The sequence below is a fragment of the Nicotiana sylvestris genome, chromosome 12, assembly GCF_000393655.2.
Source record: "Nicotiana sylvestris chromosome 12, ASM39365v2, whole genome shotgun sequence".
Classification (NCBI taxonomy): Eukaryota; Viridiplantae; Streptophyta; class Magnoliopsida; order Solanales; family Solanaceae; genus Nicotiana; species Nicotiana sylvestris.
Genome location: NC_091068.1, coordinates 149,985,076 through 149,996,192, shown reverse-complemented (window position 1 = coordinate 149,996,192; position 11,117 = coordinate 149,985,076). Strand labels below are relative to the sequence as shown.

General features: G+C 41.5%; 1 protein-coding gene across 1 annotated transcript; it reads left to right on the top strand.

Annotated features, from left to right (window-relative positions):
- Positions 1–1,291: 1,291 nt before the first annotated feature.
- On the top strand, positions 1,292–4,682 carry LOC138883930 (uncharacterized). Its single transcript, XM_070164652.1, has 5 exons — positions 1,292–2,031; positions 2,230–2,692; positions 2,906–3,213; positions 3,409–3,768; positions 4,193–4,682. Exons 1-5 carry the CDS (start codon positions 1,292–1,294, stop codon positions 4,680–4,682), a joined length of 2,361 nt encoding a protein of 786 aa, XP_070020753.1.
- Positions 4,683–11,117: the final 6,435 nt, after the last annotated feature.

Here is an 11,117-nt window from a genome sequence, read left to right as displayed (position 1 = left end):
GAGCCTTTTCCCAAAGTTGGTCCAAATGGGTTTGTTGCAGCCTGTACCTCCAAACAGGCAAAACCTAGAGTCACCTTCTTATAGACCCGGTACCCGATGTGCTTATCATTCAGGGGCAAAAAGGCACGACACTGAGGATTGTTGGACCCTCAAAAGGGCGGTTGAAAACGTAATAGAACAAAAATGGGTAGTGTTGAGGGATGAAGAGGTCCCCAATGTAACCAATAACCCATTGCCAGCTCACAACAATGGACTAGTTATTGGGATGATTTGTGAGGACAAAGAGTTTGACCCGGCTCTGAAAGTTATTATTGCTATTGCCGAAGTTGAAAAGAACCCAAAACGGCAGCGAAGCAAGCTAAGGATTTGAAGAAAAATAATTCCACTCCTCAAAACGTAGAAAAGGTTGTGGAAATCAAGACCGGGGCAGTACCTCCTAAAGATGCAGTTCTATATGTTCCTAGGGCCCTCAGAAAAGAACAGTTTGTATTGAGTCCTCCCAAAAGGTTTGAGAAAAACAAGGTCACACTTACGGCACCAAAGATGTATGTACCAAAGGGGACTTATGTGGCGAGGGGGGGGGTAATTTCACCAAGGTTGACTGCGCCTGTGGTTATCATCCGTGCACCACATAAGCCCATGAAGGACCCTACTGTCGTCCCCTAGAATTACAACAAAGCAGTAGTGATGTACAAAGGAAAATAAATCATGGGTTAAGTGAACGAAACAAACCCGTCTGAAAAGTACCTCAATCTGGAGGAATTGAACAAGGCCAAATAGAAGAGTTTTTCGCTTAAAAAGCCAGTCAGTGCTGAAGAGGCAGAAGAATTCTTTCGAAAGATGAAAGCCATGGACTACGATGTAATTGACCAACTCCGGAAGTCTCCCTCCTAGGTCTCACTTTTGTCTCTACTGATAAGCTCGAATGAGCTTCAGAAAGTGCTGATAAAAACCCTTAATAAGGTATATGTTTCGGTCGAGACCACTGTTGAGCAATTGGAAAGAATGGCAGAATGATTTTTTGAAGTCAACCAGATCTCATTCAACCGAAATGATTTGCCTCCGGAAGGTCACAAAAAAGCTCTTATTTGACTATTAAGTGTGAAGGCTACTACGTGAAAAAAGTTATGCTGGATGGCGGATCTAGGGTTAACATCTGCCTTCTCTCGACCTTATAGAGAATGGAAATTGATACTAAAGGATTAGGACCAACAATGTTTGCGTAAATGCTTTCGATGGCATCAACAGAGATACGATCGGAGAGATTGATTTGATCTTAACTATCGGCCCTATGGATTTTGAAGTAATATTTCAGGTTTTGGACATGGACACCTCTTACAATTTTCTCTTAGGAAGGCCTTGGATCCATACGGCAGGGGCCGTACCATCTACTCTCCACCAAATGATTAAGTTTGAACATGAAAACAAGGAAATCGTGGTCCACGGAGAAGATGAGGAATCAATCTACAGGGACCCATATGTACCATGTTTGGAGGCTAGGGAAGGTAGTGAGCACATAGTCTACCAAGCTTTCGAGATCGTGGTTGCAGACCAGTGTAAGGAAGGAACCCCGTGTCCTCAACCCTTCTTGTTAAACGTGTCAATCATGGTCTCTAGTGAAATGATCAAACATGTCTACAAGCTCGGGAAAGGGCTTGGGGCATCTTTGCAAGGCATTACAGAGCCTATCACTTTGACTGCTAGTGAGAAATTCTTCGGTGTGGGTTTCCAAGCCACAAAAGCTGACATAACATGGGCTAATGAACGTAAGAACAATGGGTGGGTCCTGCCTCAACCGGTCCCGCATCTCTCTAAAACGTTTGTTAAGCCAAGGTACATAGAAGAAGAAGATGAGGCCTTCATGGCTGAAGAAACTAAGGACATCTGTGGGGCAATGAGGCAAATGTTATATGAGGCTCATAAGGTCCAGCCAGGTGAAGGCTCAAACACTGCTGAGGTGCAATATATGGGGCCCAATGCCAAGCTTCAAAATTGGAAAGCTACTCCGTTCCCAGTTAGGCAGGAATCCCGGTAATTTAGTCTTGCTATCTTTTCTGCATTCCGAGTTATTTCAGGGTGTAACTTGAATGTCTTTAGTTTATTGTCTTTAAAATTCCAATGTAAACCCTTCTATCTTCAAATTTAATGAAATGAAATCAATATTTCATTGTCCATGAATCTCTTTCTTTATTCTTTATGATTTTGTTATTATTTTATTTCTTCTTTCAGTTCTAATAATGTGTACTTAAATAATATGACATGCTTGCGGACTTCATGCCCAGATCCTAACACCCTGTCTAACCATGAAATAATAAACCAAGAACCAAAATACGATGAAGATGAGGATTTTAGGGAAATAAACCGAGAACTGGAAAAATTGGAGAATAAGCATATGCCAAACTTAAATGAAACTGAGCCAGTTAATTTGGGTAGTTCGGAAGAGGTTCAGGAAACCATGATAAGCATTCACGATGATGAAAGGACTAGGGATGAATTAATCCAACTTTTGTTCAAATTCAAAGATGTGTTTGCCTGGTCCTATGATGATATGCCAGGACTGAGCGTTGATTTAGTGGTGCACAAGTTGCCAACTTACCCCGGTTATCCCCCTATCCAACAAAAACAGAGAAAGTTTAAAACAGATATTAGTGAAATGATTAAAGAGGAAGTCACCAAACAGTTGAAAGCGGGTGTAATCTAAGTGGTCCGGTATACCACACGGTTGGCTAATGTGGTCCCAGTGCCAAAGAAAGATTGGAAAACCCGAGTGTATGTTGATTATCAAGATTTGAACAAAGCAAGCCCCAAGGACAACTTTCCATTGCCAAACATACACATCCTTGTTGACAACTGTGCCAAACATGAGATACAGTCTTTTTTGGATTGTTATGCTGGGTATCATCAGGTTTTGATGGATGAAGAAGACGCAGAAAAGATGACTTTCACCACACCTTGGGGTACTTACTGCTATAGGGTCATGCCGTTCAGTTTGAAGAACACCGGGGTAGCTTACATGAGAGTTATGGCTGCCATCTTTCACAACATGATGCACCAGGAAATTGAGGTGTATGTGGATGATGTGATCATTAAATCAAGAATGCAGGACGACAATGTGCAGGATCTGAGAAAGTTCTTTGAGTATCTGCGTAAGTATGACTTGAAGTTAAATCCAGCTAAGTGTGCATTTGGAGTACCATCTAGGAAACCTTTGGGGTTCGTAGTCAGTCGGAGGGGCATCAATCTAGATCCAACAAAGATAAAGTCTATTCGGGATTTGCCTCCTCCGAAAACCAAGAAAGATGTTATGAGTCTGTTGGGTAGGTTGAATTACATCAGCAGATTCATTGCTCAGTTGACTTCCACGTGTGAGCCCATTTTTAAGTTGTTGAAGAAAGATGCAGCGATTAGATGGACAGATGAGTGTCAGGAAGCTTTCGACAAAATCAAAGAATATCTGTCGAATCCGCCAGTGTTGGTTCCACCCAAGACTGGAAGGCCTTTGTTCTTGTACTTGACAGTATTGGAGAATTCTTTTGGATGTATTCTTGGGCAACATGATGTGACCAGGAAGAAAGAACAAGCCATATACTATTTAAGCAAGAATTTCACTAGTTTTGAAGCCAAATACACTTTGTTGGAAAGAACTTGTTGCGCCCTAACTTGGGTCGCTCAGAAGCTTAGGCATTACTTGTTGGCCTACACCACCCACCTCATAACCAGATTGGATCCTTTGAAGTACATATTCCAAAAGCTGATGCCCACGGGAAGGTAAGCAAAATGGCAAATCATGCTCACCGAGTTCGACATAGTCTATGTCACCCGCATGGAAATGAAAGCTCAGGCCTTGGGAGATCACCTAGCTGAAAATCCAGTTGATGATGAATATCAGCCTTTGAGTACTTACTTTCCGGACGAGGAAGTAAATTCAGTTGAGGTAATTCCAGAAGACACTAATGCTTGAAAAATGTTCTTCGATAGAGCTGTGAATGCAAAAGGTGTTAGGATTGGGGAAATTTTGATTTCACCCAATGGTCAGCATTATTCGGCCACAGCCTGGCTTCGATTTTTCTGCACGAACAACACTGCCAAATATAAAGCCTGCATTATGGGCATGAACATGACAATCGATCAGGATGTGGAAGAATTGTTAATCATGGGAGATTTTGACTTGTTAATCATGGCAATCGATCAGGATGTGCAATATCAAAAGATTCTTGAAAACAAATGAATATCACGAGCAAGCTAGTGGAGACCAAAAGAGAACCATTAGAAGGCTCGCTAGTGGTTTCTTCTTGAGCGGAGAAGTCTTGTACAAAAGGACTCCAGATCTGAACCTTTTAAGATGTGTGGATGCCCAAGAGGTCGGAAGAATCATCAATGAAGTGCACGCAGGAGTGTGTGGACCCCATATGAACGGATACGTCCTTGCAAAGAAAATCCTTTGGGCAGGTTATTACTGGATGACTATGGAAAAGGATTGCTTTAGTTTTGTCCGAAAGTATCATCAGTGTCAGGTACACAATGACCTGATTCATGCACCGCCTTTAGAATTACACCCTATGTCAGCACTGTGGCCATTTGTTGCTTGGGGTATAGATGTCATTGGACAAATTGATCCAAAAGCTTCAAACGGGCACAGATTCATCTTAGTTGCCATTTACTATTTCACAAAGTGGATTTAAGCAGTCACTCTCAAAGTCGTCACCAAGAAAGTAGTGGTGGACTTCGTGCATACCAACATTATTTGTCATTTTGGTATTCCTAATACTATCATTACAGACAATGCTATAAATTTGAACAGTCATTTGATGAGGGAGGTATGCGAACAATTTAAGATCACGTATCGGAATTCTACCCCTTATCGGCCTAAAGCTAATGGTGTTGTTGAAGCAACGAACAAAAACATCAAGAAGATTCTTAGGAAAATGATTCAAAGTTCTAGACAATGGCATGAAAAGTTGCCTTTTGCATTGTTGGGATATTGCACAACCGTGCGCACATCAGTTGGGCAACACCCTACCTATTGGTTTATGGCACTAAAGCCATAATACCCGCAGAAGTGGAAATTCCATCCCTTCGGATCATCGTTGAAGCTGAGATTGAGGACAATAAATGGGTCAAGACCCGTATAGAATAGTTAACCTTGATTGATGACAAGCGGATGGCCGTAGTTTGCCACAGGCAGTTGTATCAACAAAGAATGACCCGTGCCTACAACAAGAAAGTGCGGCCTAGGAACTTTGAAGTGGGGCAACTCGTTTTGAGATGTATTCTCCCGCATCACAAGGAAGCAAAAGGAAAGTTCGCTCCAAACTAGAAGGCTCCATACATTATAAGAAATTTTTTATCAAAAGGGGCATTGTACTTGGGAGACATTAAAAGGAATGACCCTGAAACTGCTGTCAATGCAGACATGGCCAAAAGGTATTATGTTTAACCCTTTTGCGGTACAAATATTCTCCGATTGGGATGACGAAGGCTTTCATTCTCGCTACCCAAATACTGTTAACCCTATGCAAACCCTTTGAGCCGGTTACCTTTCTTTGATTACCCTCTTTGGAACCCGAAATGTTGTAAAAAAACAAAAAAAACAAAAAAAAAACAAAGTTTCCTGTACTACGTTCGACTTGATTCCGAAAGGATACGTAGGCAGCCTCTCTCTAGGGTTCAGTCACACCAAAACAAAAATCCATATTTCCCCAAAGTTGAAACTAGGGCAGAAGTTATAATGGTTCGGCGACGGTTCGCTTGAAAGGTTCCAAAGTTGTAATTCAATCCAAACTATTTTTAACCTAAATCTTATTCAAAGTCCTTCTGATCAATCGGTAAAGATGTTCCGAATGGGAGGATGTTGGTTACTTGGATCTGATGCAATCAAATGAGAGAAATAAAATGAGAGAGTCTTATTGGTGAAAACCCACACGGGCACCGTAAGGCGATGGTGAGCAAAGAAATTGAAAATGAGAGAGTCTTGTTAGTGAAAACTAACAAAGAGCACTATAAGGCGATGGTGAGAAGAGAAATGAGAGAGATCACTTGGTGAGACCCGCAAATCGCGCCACTGATTGAAAAAGGAATCACTTACAACCATCGGCACTAATAGAGTCCTGGCAAAGTTTCTCGATTTTGAGGTATGAGTTATGATGGATTTATGAGAGTTGGATGGTTCACACAGATCGGATATCCAGTCCAAGAAGCATGTCATGTCTATTGAAGTCCGCATGCACTCCAGATAAGTCCTTCTTTCCTTGCCCTGAAAGGGACACTTCTCGTTTAAATTCATTATCCTGTCCGTTGTTTACTTTTCTTTGAATCCCTTTCGGTCTAATTCTCTTTTGAAACTAGTACAAAGAAAGATGGCAAGATTGGTTTTATAGGACTTTGTCTAACAGAAAGCTAAAATTCAAGAAAAAGCACCCAGCCTCAGCAGGTGCATCAAGTTGATCTCGACTGGCCATGTTGGCAGATGCTCCAGAGTCCAAACGCTTGAAAATAAAGGAAATCAAAGCAAATGCCCATAAAGGCGGGATAAGATGGAAAAAGGCTAAGCCCCGCATGGGTCAATCATCATGTGGAATTTGAGAAAGTCCAGATCCCCGATTTTAGAAATGAAACCAATTTCCAGAGAGTCAGCGAGCAATAGAGATTTTTACTGAAAGAACTGAGCCGAGATCAAGCGATTGAAACAATCAAGGCCACAAAACCAACCACCTTTTCAAACTAACAATTGTTCTTTGTTTGAAAAACAGGAAACAAGTGTAATCCAAAGTAACCTTGCAAGAAGCAGGCACAATCAAAAAGAAATTGCGCAAGGGCTAGAAACAACTTTGCATCAATAATCAATCCAAAAGGGAAGTCTCCTCCAAACTCTTTCCTGCATTTTTACTCATTCTCTGAAATTAAAAAAAATTCAAATCATGGTAGCATAGGGTTTCCAGTCTCTAGCTACGTCTTTTCCAACATAGGTTGATGCCATCATAACCTGGTAGTCTTTTCCAACATAGGGTATCACTCCCTAGTTGACCTTTCCGGCATAACCCGAGGACCTTTCCGGCATAACCTGATGACCTTCCGGCATAACCTGAGGACCTTTCCGGAATAACCCGATGATCTTCCCCGGCATAACCCGAGGACCTTTCTGGCATAACCTAATGACTTTCCCGGCATAACCCGTGGACCTTTTCAGCATAACCCGATGACTTTTCCGACATAATCCATGGACCTTTCCGACATAACCTGATGACTTTTTTGGCGTAACTCGAGGACCTTTCTAGCATAACCCGATGACCTTTCCCGGCATAATCCGAGGACCTTTCCGGCATAATTCGATAACTTTTCCGGCATAACTCGTGGACCTTTTCCGGCATAACCCGATGAACTCTCCGGCATAAGCCGAGGAACTTTCCGACATAACCCGTGGACCTTTCCGGCATAACCCAATGACCTTTCCCGGCATAACCCGGTCATTTTTCCAGCATAACCTGGTAATCTTCCCAACTTAGGGCCTCCGATCCCCATTTGATTTCTTCTTAGATATAGGGTCTCCACCCCCAAATCTCTTTATCTCAAGGATACACAACCCCAATTTTATTTCTTCCAATAAAGAAATAGTTTAGATTTTGTTGCAATAACTCACGAAATTTTTCTAGTGAAAATTGGAGCAGAAAAATTTTGTTCGTTTGTTTATTTTGGTGCCTAAACAGGTTATTACCATAAGGCATGAGGTTTGAGATGACCAGAAGAAGAAGTCTCAATCCAAATAAAAGAAAAGAAAAACAAGAAAAAGAAGTGAACTGTAAGTGCAGAAGCGGAGAAAAGATATAGACAGCTCAAGATATGATTGAAGTTATAAACTTTGCATGTCCCACCTTGATCCGAAAAGCTGAGGAAGAATGAACCAGTGGTTGCAGCTAACGAGCATTAAGATTCAGATCAGAGTCTGCAGGAAGAACTAGCCAAGCCTCAAGATCAAGCTTTAGAAGGTTTGTACATAGGAATCTTGTAACTCATAGTTGATAGGTTTAGCTAGTTTAGCTTTTTATCTTTATTTCGGTGTAATAAGGAGTTCAGCAAGCAAAAACAATAGCAACAGCAGTGAAATCATAGTTTCTCGGTAGTCCCAGCTACCAAAACTTCCATAACTACACTGACCTGATTCCTTTATAGCCAAGGATATTTAGGCAACCTCCGAAGCAAAGTTCGATCAGACTTTTTCCAAAAAATATTTCCCATGGAGTTTCAAACAGGCAAAAATCGCTCGTAGTTGCTCATTTTATCTTTACCCGAAAACTCTTTATGTTTCCGAGCAAAGAGGGGCAGCTGTGAGCATGTGATTTTTAACCTATGTGAAATACTCCTATAAAAATAAAGAAAATAGATTTTTTCCAAATTATTAGCAATTTTATAGGATTTTTGCAGGATTTTTTATTCATTATTTGCATTTTTTGCATGTTTAATTTTATTAAGATCATGAAAAATATCAAAAATACCATGCATTGCATTGAGATTTTGTTTTCATATTTTAGGATTAATTAATTAATTAATTGCTTTATTAAGATGAAAATCACAAAAAATGGCTCATTGTTGCATTTTAGTTTTTAATTTTAGATTAGTAATTTTTCTCTTTTAATTTAGGATCAACTAATTTTTATAAATATTATAATTAGATAATTATCTTAATAATACAATTTAGATTAATTTAGGAATTTGATTTAGGATTTTTAATTAAAGAAAAAGAAAACAAAGAAAAAGAAATAAGAAAGAATTTGGAAAAGGAGAATTAATTGGGCCAATTTTAATGCCCAATCCATCCAAACCCAGCCAAATCCTTTCAAAAACCCGGTCCACCCTGATAAACCAAACGCCATCGTTTTCTTGGTTTCAATCCCAGCCGTTGATCTCCCATGATCTAACGGTTGGGAATCGATTGTCCCTTCTGTATATTACTGTCCAAACAGCCCTTCCCCCTAACCCCAAAAATACATCTTAGTCTCTCATCTCTCTGAATGAACCAAACCCTACCCGCCCTTATATCCTACGCCGCCTCCATCGTGCTCCGCCGATTGGAAATCGCCTCACGACAGTGGACCACCTCCAAACCCTACCAAATTAACACCCTATAACCACCTTTCCCTCCCCTTTTCAAATCCCCAAACTATTTCCCTCAAATCTCTCTCAAATCACTTGAATCTTAGATATAAGATTCACAGAAAACCTAATCTTTTTCCTTTTGATTTTTCGGCCAGTTTCTGGGATTTTGAACCTAATACTTCTATTAATCAACTGTTCAGGATTTGAGGCAACACTATTGGTGTAGGAGAATGAATAAAGACATTGTGGGATTTGTAGCTCGGTGTCTCAATTGTTAGCAGGTGAAATATGAGCATCAGAGATCGGGTGGCTTGCTTCAGCGGATAGATATTCTAGAGTGGAAGTGGGAGAGGATCACTATGGACTTTGTAGTTGGGCTTCCATGGACTTTGAGGAAGCTCAATGCTATTTGGGTGATTGTGGATCGGCTGACCAAGTCCGCGCACTTCATTCCTGTATGTACTACCTACTCTTCAGAACGGTTGGCAGAGATCTACATCCGGGAGATTGTTTATTTGCATGGTGTCCCAGTTTCCATCATTTCAGATAGGAGCACTCAGTTTACATCGCAGTTTTGGAGGTCTGTGCAGTAAGAGTTGGGTACTCAGGTTGAGTTGAGCACATCTTGTCACCCTCAAACGGACGGGCAGTCCGAGCGCACTATCCAAATATTGAAGGACATGTTGGGTGCTTGTGTCATTGATTTCGGAGGGTCATGGGATCAGTTTCTACCGCTTGTAGAGTTTGATTATAACAACAACTACCAGTTGAGTATTCAGATGGCTCCATATCAGGCTTTGTATGGGAGGCGGTATAGATCTCCAGTTGGTTGGTTCGAGCCCGGTGAGGCTAGGCTATTAGGGACAGACTTGGTGCAGGATGCCTTAGAAAAGGTGAAGGTGATTCAAGAGAGGCTTCATACAGCGTAGTCGAGGCAAAAGAGCTATGCTGATAGGAAGGTTCGGGATGTGTCCTACATGGTTGGCGAGAAGGTCCTGTTGAAGGCTTCACCCATGAAAGTTTTAATGAGATTTTGGAAGAAAGGGAAATTGAGTCCTCGGTTCATTGGGCCTTTTGAGGTGCTTCAGAGGATTGTGGAGGTGGCTTATGAGCTTGTTTTGCCGCCCAGCTTATCGAGTGTGCATCCGGTATTTCATGTTTCTATCCTCCGGAAGTATATTAGGGATCCGTCTCATGTTTTGGATTTTAACACGGTTCAGTTGGATGATGATTTGACTTATGATGTGGAGCCAATAGCTATTTTGGGTCGTCAGGTTCGAAAGTTGAGGTCACTGGACATAGCTTCAGTGAAAGTGCAGTGGAGAGGTCGGCCCGTAGAGGAGGCTACCTGGGAGACCGAGCGGGAGATGTAGAGCAGATATCCTCACCTGTTTGAGGCTTCAAGTATGTTTCTTGACTCGTTCGAGGACGAACTTTTATTTAAGTTGGGGAGGATGTGACGGCCCGGCCAGTCGTCTCATGAGTTACCGCTCCGTTTTCCCTATATCTACTTCTTTATGCTTTGTTATCAGTGTTTTGTGGTATCGGGTTGGTCGGATCGAATTCGGAATGATTTTGGTAAGGTTTGAGACACTTAGTGTCTTTTGAGGAAGCTTAAGTTGGAAAAGTCAATAGGACATTGACTTATGTGTTAGAGGGCTCGGATGTGAGTTCCGATGGTTCGGATAGCTTCGGGAGGTGATTTAGGACTTAGGAGCGCGATCGGAATGAGTTTTGGAGGTTCGGAGTAGATTTAGGCTTAAATTGGCGAAGTTGATATATTGGCGATTTTCGGTTGGTAGGCGAGATTTTGATATAGGGGTCAGAATGGAATTCCGAGAGTTGGAGTAGTTCCGTTGTGTTATTTGGGATGTGTGTGCAAAATTTTAGGTCACTCGAACGTGGTTTGGTTGGGTTTTTGATCAAAAGCGGAATTCGGAAGATTTTTGGAAACTTAGGCTTGAATGCGATGTGTTTTGGTTGATTTGATGTTGTTTGAGGTGTTTTGAAGATTGGTACAAGTTTGA